At 40.6% G+C, this 14555-nt stretch overlaps 2 protein-coding genes across 6 annotated transcripts; both read right to left on the reverse strand.

Moving 5' to 3' along the window:
* Positions 1 to 1075: 1075 nt before the first annotated feature.
* LOC123512952 (failed axon connections homolog) lies at positions 1076 to 7037 on the reverse strand. Its single transcript, XM_045269683.1, has 7 exons — positions 6898 to 7037; positions 5895 to 6056; positions 5528 to 5660; positions 2648 to 2844; positions 2089 to 2294; positions 1584 to 1700; positions 1076 to 1334 (listed from the first exon to the last, which is right to left on the reverse strand). Exons 2-7 carry the CDS (start codon positions 6044 to 6046, stop codon positions 1246 to 1248), a joined length of 894 nt encoding a protein of 297 aa, XP_045125618.1. The 5' UTR covers positions 6047 to 6056; positions 6898 to 7037; the 3' UTR covers positions 1076 to 1245.
* Positions 7038 to 8226: 1189 nt separating this feature from the next.
* LOC123512951 (failed axon connections homolog) lies at positions 8227 to 14329 on the reverse strand. 5 transcript variants are annotated; one of them, XM_045269680.1, is made up of 7 exons: positions 14284 to 14329; positions 13086 to 13247; positions 12720 to 12852; positions 10533 to 10729; positions 9982 to 10187; positions 9125 to 9241; positions 8227 to 8859 (listed from the first exon to the last, which is right to left on the reverse strand). In XM_045269680.1, the coding sequence occupies exons 2-7, from the start codon at positions 13235 to 13237 to the stop codon at positions 8762 to 8764; spliced, it is 903 nt and encodes a 300-aa protein (XP_045125615.1). In that variant the 5' UTR covers positions 13238 to 13247; positions 14284 to 14329; the 3' UTR covers positions 8227 to 8761. The 5 variants fall into 5 exon arrangements, with proteins under 5 accessions (XP_045125615.1, XP_045125617.1, XP_045125613.1 ...); XM_045269682.1 differs by lacking the exon at positions 14284 to 14329 and adding an exon at positions 14167 to 14275; XM_045269678.1 differs by lacking the exon at positions 14284 to 14329 and adding an exon at positions 13833 to 13977.
* Between the last annotated feature and the right edge of the window lie 226 nt (positions 14330 to 14555).

The following is a 14555-nucleotide window of genomic DNA, read 5'->3' on the forward strand; positions in this document are numbered from 1 at the left end:
TTAAGGTTAACGTGATGTCGACACTTTAGAGGTAAGCAATGCAGTTAGCGATTGAAACACATCAACACACATACTCGTACAAACATTAGCGGAGTTCAATTAAGATACAATGTTACAGAAGGTAGCTAAGGAGTACTGTTATATTAGTGTTTTTAACCTACTCATTACTTCATATACGTCCACCAACACCCATTTGGACGCCCACAGCACCACACACACCTATGATACTCCACCCATTACCTTACATATGCCCACCAACATCCACTAGAACGCCCACCAGCACACCAACACGCCCACAGCATCACACACGCTCATGACAGCCTATCCATTACCTCGCATACGCCCACCAACACCCATTAATACGCCTACTAGCACACCAACACACCCATAGCATCACACACGCCCATCACCACGTCTGCCTATCCAAAACAGCTTTCTCCATCCTGAAATAGTACAATTTCCTGAGGATGTTATCTATCAACTTATCTCCATGCTAAAGTTTTCCCTACCTCCCACAAACTCTATCCCCAGTTTTACCTATATTCTTCTAGTCTATCCCTTCAATGATTTCGCTCTCTGTCTTACACTGCTACTTAATTTTCTCTACTTTGCTACTTCTGTCATTATTTTCCCTTCCATTCACTGGCTTCTACTCAGCTCATTCCTACTCACTCATAAGTCACGCACACATACACACACACAGTCTTATCAATTCCTCTCCTCTGGCTGACTGTCTTCAGCCTCTTTCTCACCACCAGAATGTTGCATCTCTTGCTATCTTCTACCGATATTTGAATAAGAAAAAAAAACTTGGATATGAAATCAAGATCTAGAGAAGTATAACCCGATGTTTGGTACTACAGGGACCAGTCTTATCAATTCCTCTCCTCTGGCTGACTGTCTTCAGCCTCTTTCTCACCACCAGAATGTTGCATCTCTTGCTATCTTCTACCGATATTTGAATAAGAAAAAAAAACTTGGATATAAAATCAAGATCTAGAGAAGTATAACCCGATGTTTGGTACTACAGGGACGTGCTACGTGATTCTATACAAGGAAGATGAAAAAACAAAGAGAATGATCTATCTTTCTCTTTCTCTTTCAGGAAACACATCGGTAGGGAAAATTTACACTTATATTGACTGTATGGAGGGAAAGAAATCATATCTGCCAGCATCTTCCTATGGCTCCACTGTAATTGCTGGAGGAGGACTGAAGGCACGGGGCTCATCCCTGATGGAGGCGTTATGACACTGGCTCAAGACAAGCGTTCCAGTCAGGCCAGAACTTGTCCTTAACACGCAGGCAGTACGAGCGGAGGTTAGGGAAGTCAGCTGTTGGGAACGGGCAGGGATTGTTAATATATAAAAATTATGCTATCCCAAAATATAGATAAATGATAATGGAATGGTTATAAAAAAGGAGGGAAAGCAAAAGTATTGGATAACATTAAATACAATCCACTGCCTGGTACTCCATAAACTTGCAGATTACTCACTTCATCATTGTTATAATTAATATCATTATTATTATTACTATTACGGAGAAGCAGGCAGCTAATGTTAGCAGAGAAGAGAGCTTACTTTCCAGCATCTTGAGGTAAGGCGAGCTCGCTGAGGCATACATAATCTGGCACAGGAACCCAAAGATGGCACAATCCACCTCAGTTGGTTTGTCCCCCATCAGGAAGTCCTTGTCACCTGATAGGAAGACACCATAACTATCCTGTCCTCTTATCTCATACCAATGATTCGAATTTGAGAACAAGCTCATCATCATCAGTAATGCGTGTGCTATGCAATTATAATGTGTTCTCTATGTACGCAGGACTTTGGCTTGGGGAACCAACAAATGCATGAATGGAAGACCCCATGTAGGGGACGGTCCATTTTGAGAATGCGATTACCAACAGCAGATACAAATGTCTTGAAGAAAGTGTCAATAGTATTAACTTTCTGAATGCTTATAACAATGACAATGCTTACATCAGTTACGCAATGCTAGACAACAAAGAAAAATACAGAAGAGAAAATGCACAAAGTGGCAGGGTGCTCCAGTGTTCACCAGTAGGTTATACAGCACGCTTACCCAGGTGTGTAGAAACAGCAGCCAGATCCTGTTTGCACAGATACTCTATTTCATGTGGACTGTGTCGTCCCATCCCCTGCATCCAGACAACCTTCTTAATTTGCCGGACAAACGCTCCTACGGTCAGTCTCAGGTAGAAGGGTATGTGCATTCCATTCAGTATCTCCCTGCCTTTGTCCTGCACGTAGCGCCAGTATATCAGACCCCTAAGGAAGAGAAGAATGATGAATATATACTGATAAAGCATATAAATTTTTACCATTTTATTATAGTTTTCAGCAATAAATAAAAATAAGATAAAAATAAATAAATTTAACTTCATGAAACATTTATAATTTTCATAATTTCAAAATTGATTTGCACATTGAGAGAAAAGACTAATGAACATTGAAAGACACAACTGAGAAGGTGAACACACTGACAAAGAGTCACGTGTACATAACGTGTAAATCAGCAAGTAGACAAACAAGGAGTCAGACAGGCAGTGAGACATACGCTCTCTCTCTCTCTCTCTCTCTCTCTCTCTCTCTCTCTCTCTCTCTCTCTCTCTGCCACCCACCACAAGGTGTTGTTCTCCAGCATGACCCTGAGGGCGTGCGCCGTGGCCTTCTCCACTGGGCTCAAGTGGGAGCTGAGATCCTTGTTGAACTTGGAGGCCAGATGTTCCATGACGAACTGGGAGTCCGCCAGATCCTCTCCGTTCAGAGTGATCCACGGGGACTTACCCTTCGACCCCATCGGTTCCTCGTAGTCTATCTGAGACCATATGGAATATTCATATTTTTCTTCTTTTTCTAGTAAACCTACTGCACCGTATCTACATAATTACACCTGTCTCACTCTGGATGCTGATAATAATGATAATGTTAATAATGATTAAAATAATAATAATAATAATAATAATAATAATGATGATAATAATAATAATAATAATAATAATTTGCTGAGATGGTATTGTACGTAGTTATGAGTTAAGACAGCAGATTTGCGGTTAGTTCTTTTGCCTTCTCTGCTGAAACACTGATTGCTCTAATGCGGATGTGGTTCGTATCAAGTACAAGGTCCGTAAACTTAATTAGCCTCGTTAGGCACAAGGAACACTTGATATATCTATTTAGTGAAGTGTTTTTGTTGCTCTAGGCAGCCAATGATACAATTTATGTGTACTTTTTGCTATTATTGATGAAGGATGGCTTTCATACACTGCTGCCCTTGCTTGTGATGATGGGCTCGTCACTACTTAGGTCTTTTCATTCTAAACTTCTTCCTCATCGTCTACCCGCCTCACTTCAACGTCCATATGATTCGTCATCATGGCGATTCATTTGCCTTCCTCAGTTCGCATCGTCACCTTGAAATCCAAGTCGTCACCGTGAAACGTCATATTCAAACCAATCATCACTATGAAACATTTTGAAACACGAATCGTGTTAGTGAAGCGTCTTGAAACACGCGTCGTGTTTCGAAAAGTGCAACTGGAGTCATTTGTGTTTTTTTTTTTTATTTAGCAAGATTAGAACAGACAGCCTCTGAATTACGCCAAACAAATCAATGTTTCCGTGTGGTGGTGGTGGTGGTGGATACAGACAGACGAGCTTCTCAGCTAGGAAACACTTGCCATCTTTGTTTGATACTGCTTCACTCCAATTTTGAAGTACGATTATGATAAAAAAAAATGCCCAATGATTTCAGGATGAATATAAGCAAGACGTAGAGAATGACTGTACGATACAAGGAGTGCCGGTGTTCTCCAGGCACGTCTGAGCTGTCACCATGAGGCGCGAAGCTTCCAGCCATGCACGGTTAGCTGCGTGCATTATGTCATGGCAGAGTTGTTAGCTTCTTTAATATCAATGCCGTGCATTTATGGTTTTCTTTGGTTTCTTTGATCGATATGTTTTAGTTTCGATCTTTAATTCACCTTTATAGTTAAATGTTATTACTATATAGGAAAAAATCGATACATACCTTGTAAACATTTTATCAACTACTACTACTACTACTACTACTACGTACTACTACTACTACTACTACTACTACTACTACTACTACTACTACCACCACCACTACCATTACCACTACTACTACTACTGCTGGTTCCCCGCCTTTCAGTATTTACAGTCTCGCCGGAAGTGTTTGCAACACGCTTCAGGAATGTATGTTTAAAGCAAGGGAGAAGATGCTACTTATTTACTAAGGCATTTAATCTCTCAGCGTCAAACATTTGATACTGGCAACCAGCCAACCAGCCCACCAATGTCGATTGCATACTACGCCCACGCCAGTAACAATGACAGCGCGATCTCACGCTGCGAGAGTTATCGTTCTATAGTATGTAACTAACCTTAAAGAAATACAGGGTAGCGTTTAAAGATTTCAGTCGAATTCTAAGCACAATAGTGAATGGAGGAGGTTTGTAAAGAAAACACTTTGAGGACGAACAAGAACATTAACGTGGGCAAGAAGAGTCAGTGGAATACTTTATAAGCAAGGAATATTATATATATATATATATATATATATATATATATATATATATATATATATATATATATATATATATATATATATATATATATATATATATATATTCTTCTTTGTAGCCTAACAATCTTACAGAAGCAGCAAAAATTAGATTAATGTACAAATCTGTGTTCCTTAAGTCATCAGACACGTTGTGCAAGTCATGAGCACTCGAGGTGACGGGCATCGAGAAGGTGATATCAGTGGTGCGTTCATTATCACGGCAACATTACAGTATTACCAGTATTACACTGCAGAGATCACTGAGCGTTCGATGAAATAAATATTATGATTCAAAGAGTTATGTCCTATATGGTATGAAATCAACATATCACATTTTCTTTAGTGATTTATCCCCTTCAGTACTAAGACATGTTTCATATTCATTCTGGTTACTGTTAAGTGATTTTACACAACTTCAGAAACTTACGCCGGGATTGAAATAGTGAATATTGACCATTAATCTTCTGACCCCCATAGACACTACCTAATGTAAATAAAATCGTCTAATCATGCCCAAACTCAAAGCAAAAATGCGTCCCAGTACCGAAGGGATTAATATACTCATAACCTGAAGTGATGAATCCCACTAATGCATTAGAGCGCCATACAATGTCATGGTCGCAACGTCTCAATGAAACTAGCAAAGTGGTCTTGATTGACCCAGTGCGAGGCAAGCGAGAAAGTGGTGCCTGACGAAACCCTATCGCCGCAATGCTGACTGCTGTAAATCAGTGAAACGATAACAAGACAAAATATAAGACCTTTCCACTATGATGTTGATAAGGTAAATCCTGATAGATAAAATTTATTCCCTTAATCTTGTTTTTTGTAGCTGCTTATGAAGACTTTTATTTCTATTTTTGTTGTTGAGAATGGTTAAGTATCGCAGAGAAAAGGTAAAACATGCACGTACCTCATACTTGATGTCGGTCATCCTCAGGTAGGTCTCCAGCTTGAGCACGAATGGAGACAGATTAGGTAAGTGTCTCCCGCGCCCGAACATGTGCAACACCACCACATCCTGGCCCGCCGCATCCCACCGCTTCCTGAAACACCACCACCGCCTTCACTCACTGCGACTCGATCATTCCTGCCAATTATCAACTCCTTCCGATAACAGATATCCTTTTGATCAACTCTTTGGAAAATAGTTCTTTTTTCTACTACTACTACTACTACTACTACTACTACTACTACTACTACCACCACTACGACTACTACCACTACTATATGTTTAATTCAAGTCCGATGAAGCGGTCCTCCACAATCACACATTGTACCTTCTTTGTTGTTTCTGGACGTAGGCCCGCACCTTCACCACCGCCACCACCACCACCGCCGCCACAGCCACGCGACGACTGCGCTTCCACAGCCACGACAGCCCCCTGGCCCCGACCGCCGCCGGCCATTCAAGTTGAGCCATGAACTGCATCTTCACCGAGCTGGAAACAAAATGCTTTGCTCATGAGGTTTACCAGCGCCGCACACACACACACACACACACACACACACATGATTACTTGAGTAAGCTGGAAGAAGGAAACAAAATGAAATCATAATGTGCAAATATGACAGATAAAGAATGAAATGTAACAAGAATAAAGGAAATAACATGCTGTTTTCTAAATGAAAGAGAATGTTCTCTTTGAGGGAGAGGTGGCTGAAAATGATAAACAAATACATAAAAGAAAATGTGATAAAGAGTTAGATATGGAAAACTATATGTTCAATTCAGTCTTGCGAAAATGCAAATAGAATATAGAATACAATAACGGCAACACCACCGCCACCCAAAACAACAACAATAACAACAACAACAACAACAACAGCAACAAAACTGATATGACGAATTAATTTTTGTTTATTTCATTTAACTTTTTTTATTAGTAAATTTTATCGTTCACCCGCGGTTGTGTATAATCACGTACAGTAATACGACGACACGTGCGTGCAAAGTTATCACCAAACTAGCTACCAGTTACTGCCTTCAACACACAAGGATGTAGAATACTCGCACTTAGGACATCTCGTAATTGCACAATTGTCATCCTTAATCAACCTCTCTCTCTCTCTCTCTCTCTCTCTCTCTCTCTCTCTCTCTCTCTCTCTCAGTACCTATAGAGTGTTCTGTTTATTTCTCTTATTAAGGCTGTTCTACACTGACTACAGACTTAATTGGCCGTCAAAGTCCAGGACCTAATAATTTATAGTACTTACATCCATCCACTCCGCCACTAAACAACAGTCACTGATCCCTACAACCATCATGCAAGGACAACTTACCTTACGGTTGGCGGACGGTGTCTATGCTGTCTGCTGGCGGGGTCTTAACTCGCTCATAACAAACCTTGAAAGGAGGGAAAAAAAAAAAAATACGAACTGATAACTGCAGGCGTTACATCTGCCACGCACCACCACCATGCACCACTATTCGTCTCTGACTATGGACAAATATGATGAGAGGAGAATTCATGACATTAACCATCTATGTAAGGATTTGTTTGTTTACTTTCATTCACTGCAGATGGAGACCTTTTTTTTTTAGCATCATTGTGGCATTTCCGCCTCTTTTATTATATCACATATGGCTCTGATATTATGATGTTTGCTGTGATCGGGAGTTGTTGTTGCTATAGAGAGTAATGTACGTAAGTGTGACCAGTGACTGTGTTGTGGTGGGAAAGTCTCTTGTATGGGCGAGTATTCATTCCGGGATGACTTTATCTAATGACTTTCGATTAAAGTAGCAGTGAGAGCCTTGCTGACTCATAATGACGGTAACTCTCGCGCCGATCCTGAGAGAGAGAGAGAGAGAGAGAGAGTGTGTGTGTGAAAGTCAAGGAGCCCGTAAGCAACCGTTATGACTGATGCATTATCTGTTTGCAAAGAACTTGATCGAACGTCGATTGTGGGTGGGGAGGAGGACGTGATAGACATGTCCCCATCATAGTTTTTGCACTGTAGTCACAAAACTGCACCGACAGTCATAAAATAATGTAGCAGACCACAATACGTGCAGAGAAGCCAGGGACACACGCAGAGTGGGATGGGCTGCAACAGAGGATGATGGGAAAGGAAAATCAACACTGAAGTAAAGTTAAAATTAATTAGTTTTTAATTCCGGTATTTACCTTGATATGCTCTCCAGAGTGTGGAATGAGACAGGTGTGAGGATGAGGAAAGCCAGCTTGTGACACCAGTAATAGTCATCAGTAAGAGGGAAAATGTCAAATGGGGACACAAGGATTATTACAGTACATACGGTATCTATTCAACACAGAACAAATTTCTTACAGGTGATGATATTCTGTATTTGAGTGGTTGCTGGTTACTGGTTGCTGGCATCAAACTCAGCTGGAATGCAGAGGAGTCTAATTGTTGTCTACGATTCCGACAATAAATTAATGTCTAAATATTTTCCCCAAACTTGATAGCTTACTTCTTGTGGTGCACGTGCGAGTATGTTGCTGTGTGTGTACCTTCAGGTGGTTACACTTCCCCTGATGATATGAGAGAGAGAGAGAGAGAGAGAGAGAGAGAGAGAGAGAGAGAGAGAGAGAGAGAGAGAGAGAGAGAGACTTCATATTGCTTGGATCAATAAAATATATCCACTCGTGCTAGAGAAAATGTATTAATGTTAACAAAGATCCGTAAGACAACCATGTTTATGCACACTCGTAAGGAAGAGTAGGAAAAATGTACCATACTTGACGAATAGATTGGACAAAAAGGAAAGTAGAAATAAAAGAAATCTGAGGATAGGAAGAGAAAAACACAGGCAAAGTCATGAGAAATAGGGAAAAGAACCACAAATCGCAATCGGAAGGAAAAGTATATAAGAAAGATGGAGTAGAAGAGAGATAGAGAGAAGGAATTTGAAGAAGAAAGAACTTGTATATGAAATATAGTAGATGCAATGAAGAAAAACGCAATGTTTGGTACTACGGAACTTATTTCTTCATTCTATACAAGTAAAATGAAAAGATCTATCTTTCTCTTTCTCTTTCAGGACACACATCGGTAGAGAAAATTTACAATAATATTGACTGTGGAGGGAAAGAAATCATATATGCCAGCATCATCCTATGGCTCCACTGTAACTGATAGAGGAGGACTGAAGACACGGGGCTGATAACAGATGGAGGCGTTATGACACTGGCCGAGGTGGGTCAAGACAAGCGTTCCAGTCAGGCCAGAACTTGTCCTTAACACGCAGGCAGTACGAGCGGAGGTTAGGGAAGTCAGCTGTTGGGAAGGGGCAAGGATTGTTAATATACAGAAATTATGCTATCCCAAAATATAGATAAATGATAATGGAATGGTTATAAAAAGGAGGGGAAGCAGAAGTACTGGATAACCTTAAATACAACCCTCTGCCTGGTAACCCATAAACTTGTTCCACTTGTAGACTTGCAGATTACTCACTTCATCATTGTTATAATGAATATCATTATTATTATTACTATTACAGATAAGAAGGCAGCAAATGTTTGCAGAAAAGAGGACTTACTTTCCAGCATCATGAGGTATGGTGAGCTCGTTGAGGCATACATCAACTGGCACAGGAACCCAAACATGGCGCAGTCCACCTCGGTCGGCTTGTCCCCCATCAGGAAGTCCTTGTCACCTGATAGGAAGACACCATAACAAATATCCTGGCCTCTTATCTCATACCAGTGATTTCAATAACAAATAATCTGTCCTCTTATTTCATGCTAATGACTTGAATTTGAGAACAAACTCATCATCATCAGTAATGCGTGTCCTCTGCGATAATAATGTTGTCTTCTCTCTCCATATATATATATATATATATATATATATATATATATATATATATATATATATATATATATATATATATATATATATATATATATATATATATATATATATATATATATATATATATATATATATATATATATATATATATATATATATATATATATATATATATATATATATATATATATATATATATATATATATATATATATATATATATATATATATATATATATATATATATATATATATATATATATATATATATATATATATATATATATATATATATATATATATATATATATATATATATATATATATACTGGCTAAGGGAAACAAATGCATGAAAGGCAAGCCTAACGTGGGAGACGGTGCCTAAAAAGAATGGTAAGAAAAGGATTACCCACTGATGTCTTGAAGAAAGTGTCAGTAATATAAACAATCTGAATGCTTATCTATAACAATGACGCTCACTTCAATTACACAATGCTAAGCAACAAAGAAAAACACAGAAGAGAAATACACAAGCTGGCAGGGTGTTCCAGTGTTCACCAGTAGGTTACACAGCACGCTTACCCAGGTGTGTAGAAAGAGCAGCCAAATCCTGTTTGCACAGATACTCTATTTCATGTGGACTGTGTCGCCCCATCCCATGCAGCCAGATCACCTTCTTAGCTTGCCGGATAAACATTCCTAGGGTCAGTCTCAGGAAGAAGGGTACGTGCATTCCATTCAGTATCTCTCTGCCTTTGTCCTGCACATAGCGCCAGTAGGCCAGACCCCTGTGGAAGAGAAGAATGATGTGTATATACTGATAAAACATGTTAATTATCACCATTTTATTATAATTTTAGATAATAAATACAAAAATAAGATAAAATTAAATAAATATAAATACGTGAAACATTTATAATTTCACTATTTTCAAAATTAATCTCAACATCGAGAGAAAGACTAATGAACATTGATAGACACAACTGGGAAGGTAAACACACTGACAAAGAGTTATGTGTACATAAAGTGTAAATCAGTAAGTAGACAAACAAGGGGTCAAAAGACAGGCAGTGAAACATACGCACGCACGCTCCCTCCCTCCCTCCCTCTCCCTCTCTCTCTCTGCCACCCACCACAAGGTGTTGTTCTCCAGCATGACCCTGAGGGCGTGCGCCGTGGCCTTCTCCACTGGGCTCAAGTGGGAGCTGAGATCCTTGTTGAACTTGGAGGCCAGATGTTCCATGACGAACTGGGAGTCCGCCAGATTCTCTCCGTTCAGAGTGATCCACGGAGACTTGCCCTTCGACCCCATCGGTTCCTCGTAGTCTATCTGGGACCATATGGATTATTCATATTTTTCTTCTTTTTCTAGTAAACCTACTGCACCGTATCATGTAATGCAAACGGCTTATCTACATAATTACACCTGTCTCACTCTGGATGCTGATAATAATGATAATAATAATGATAAAAAAAAATAATAATAGTAATAATATGCTGAGCTGGTACTGTAAGACACGTGATGGCAGATTTGCGGTGCAGTTCTTTGACTTACTTTGCTGAAGCACTGGTTGTCCTGACGAGGGCGTGTTTACGAGTGGTTCGTATGAAATACAAGTTTCATATACTTTACTAACCTCGTTAGACACAAAAAACACGTGATGTATCTGGTGAAGTGTTATTGTTGCCATACACAACCAATGATACAATTAATTAGTACAATTTTTTGCCGCCATTACTGATGAAGGATGGCTTTCATACACTGCTGCTTTGCTTGTGATGATAAGCGATGGGGAGGGAGGGTGAGAGGCAATATCACAGGAGAGAATGGGCTCGTCACTACGTAGTCCTAGATCCTGTCATTCCAAACTCCTTCCTCACCGTCAGCGCGCCTCATTTGAACGTCCACACGATTCGTCATCATGGAGTGTGATTTGCCTTCGTAAATTTGCATCACCACCTTGAAATCCGCGTCGTCACCGTCAAACGTCATCTCCGAACCAAAGTCGTCATTATAAAACATTTTGAAACACGAATCGTCTTAGTGAAACGTTTTGAAACACGAGATGTGTTTCGAAAAGTGCATCCGGAGTCGTTTGTGTTTTTTATTTAGCAAGATTAAAACAGACAGCCTCTGAAATACACCAAACAAATCAGTGTTTCCGTGTGGTGGTGGTGGTGGATGCAGAGAGACGAGCTACTCAGGACACAGCTGTCATCTTGGACAACTCCGTGTCGTGTCGGCCCACTGCGCCGCATCCGCATCCACATTAATGAAAGCAACACAAGATGGAGTTTTGTCAATAGGTTAACAGATAACAGTGAGCGCCTCTCTCTCTCGAGTTGAAGCCACCAAGAAAAAGCTGATATTGTTTTATTTCAACTTTGAAGTACGATTAAGATAAAAAACAAAAGGCCGAATGATTCCAGACTGAAAATAAGCAAGATTGTACGATACAAGGAGTGCCGGTGTTCTCAAGGCACGTCTGAGCTATCACCATGAGACGAAGCTTCCAGCCATGCACGGTTAGCTGCGCGCTGCCTTATATCATGACAGTTGTTAGCTTCCTAATATCAATATCGTGCATTTATGGTTTGTTTTGACCAAAATGTTTTAGTTTCGATTTTTAATTCATCATTTATTATTACAAAATTATTATTAAAAAAGGCTGCATTTTGGACACGGTACCATAAAAATCTTACCGGAGCAGCAAAAATTGGATTCCTGTATATTTCTGGTGTGCTCCTTTAGTTATCACACACGTTGTGCAAGTTATGAGCACTCGAGGTGACGGGCACCGAGCAGTCGATCAGTTGTTCATTATCACGGTAGTGGTACAGCATACACTGCAGAGATCACTGAACGTTCAACATGATAGTATGATTCAGAGTAATGTGCCATGGTATGAAATTAACGCATCACATTTCCTTTATGTAGGGATTTAATATACTCGTAACCTGAAGTGATGAATTCCCACTAATGTACTACAGCGCCTTACAATGCATGCCATGGTCGCAACGTCTGAATGAAATTAGCAAAGTGGACTTGATTGAGTGAGTGACCCAGTGCGAGGCAAACGAGAAAGTGGTGCCTGACGAAACCCTATCGCCGCAATGATGACTGCTGTAAATCAGTGAAACGATAGCAAGACAAAATATAAGACCTTTCCACTGTGACGTTGATAAGGTAAATCCTGATAGGTAAAATTTATTCCTTTAATCTCCTTGTTTTTTTGTAGCTGCTTATGAAGACTTTTATTTCTATTTTTGTTGTTGTGAATGGTTGAGTATTGCAGAGAAAAGGTAAAACATGCACGTACCTCATACTTGATGTCGGTCATCCTCAGGTAGGTCTCCAGCTTGAGCACGAATGGAGACAGATTAGGCAAGTGTCTCCCGCGCCCAAACATGTGCAGCACAACCACATCCTGGCCCGCCGCATCCCACCGCTTCCTGAAACACCACCACCGCCTTCACTCACTGCGACTCGATCATTCCTGCCAATTATCAACTCCTTCCGATAACAGATATCCTTTTGATCAACTCTTTGGCAAATAGTTCTTTTCTACTTCTACTTGTACTACTACTACTACTAGTACTACCACCACCACCACTACTACGACTACTACCACTACTAAGTTTAATTCAAGTCCGATGAAGCGGTCCTCCACAATCACACATTGTACCTTCTTTGTTGTTTCTGGACATAGGCCCGCACCTTCACCACCGCCACCACCACCACCGCCGCCACAGCCACGCGACGACTACGCTTCCACAGCCACGACAGCCCCCTGGCCCCGACCGCCGCCGGCCACTCAAGCTGAGCCATGAACTGCATCTTCACCGAGCTGGAAATAAAATGCATTGTACATGAGGTTTACCAGCGCCTCGACACACACACACACCGTAGTGCAATGGTTAGTACACTCGGCTCACAACCAAAATGCCCTAGTTCAAGTCCCTACCACCAGAACCGCCACCACCACCACCAACGACAACAACAAAACCAATACATGAGTGAGGTTATTTCATTTCATTTAACTTTTTTCATTAGTAAATAATATCGCTCACTTGTGTAGTTATATAAGCACGTACAGTAATACGACGACACGTACATGTACGTGCAAAGTTATCACCAAAGTAGCTACCACTGCCTTCAACACAACGAAATAGAATGAATACTCGCACCTTAGGACATCTCGTCATCGCCATCCTTAGTCCGTTTCTCTCTCTCTCTCTCTCTCTCTCTCTCAGTAGCTATAACGTGTTCTTCAGTTTGCTCCTCATAATATAAAGACTACTCTACACTGACTACAAACTTGATGGGCAATTAAAGTTCCATATATAATAATTTCCAGTACTTACATCCACTCCGCCACTAAACAACAGAATATGAGAACCACTGATCACTGTAGCCATCAAAGACAACTCACCTTGGCGGGCAGCGTCTGGCTATCTGGCGGCTGGCTCTGCTGCGCCTCTCCTCTCTCGTGGTCGTAACAAGCCAAGTGAAAAGAAACGCACGAACTGGTAACTATGTGCCTGACATCGGCCGCGCACCACCACAACTTGCCTTTTTTAACCATTTAACTTATCTAATCTTCCTCTACAGATGAAAGTGACATTTCTGACTATGGACAAATATGAAGAGAGAAGAATTTATGGTTTTAACCATCTATGTAATGATTTGTTTGATTACTTTCACTGACTGCAATTGAAGGCCTTTTCAGCATCACTGGCATTTCCGCTTCTTTTATACTATACCACCTGTGGTTGCCTTTGACGTTTGCTGTAATCAGGGGTTGTTGTTGCGATGGAGAGGTGATGGAAGTGCGACTAGTGACTGTGCTGTGGTGGGAGTCTCCTGTATGGTGAATACTTAACCCAGGATGACTTGACCTTCAGAGTAGAGGTGAGAACCTTGCTGACTCATTATGACAATAGCTCTCGCGGCCGTCTGAAGCCAGAAGATATGCCGGTTTTGAGAGAGAGAGAGAGAGAGAGAGAGAGTGTAAATGAGCTCATAAGCAACCGTTATGACCATCTGATTGTGGTAGGTCACTGCAAAAAACAAGAGCGTCGTTTGTGGAAGGGTAGGGGCACCATGAGGAAAGGCCCTTCCCCTTTTCTGACGGGGGATATACATACAGTATTTG

The sequence above is a fragment of the Portunus trituberculatus genome, chromosome 35 (assembly GCF_017591435.1).
Source record: "Portunus trituberculatus isolate SZX2019 chromosome 35, ASM1759143v1, whole genome shotgun sequence".
Taxonomy (NCBI): domain Eukaryota; kingdom Metazoa; phylum Arthropoda; class Malacostraca; order Decapoda; family Portunidae; genus Portunus; species Portunus trituberculatus.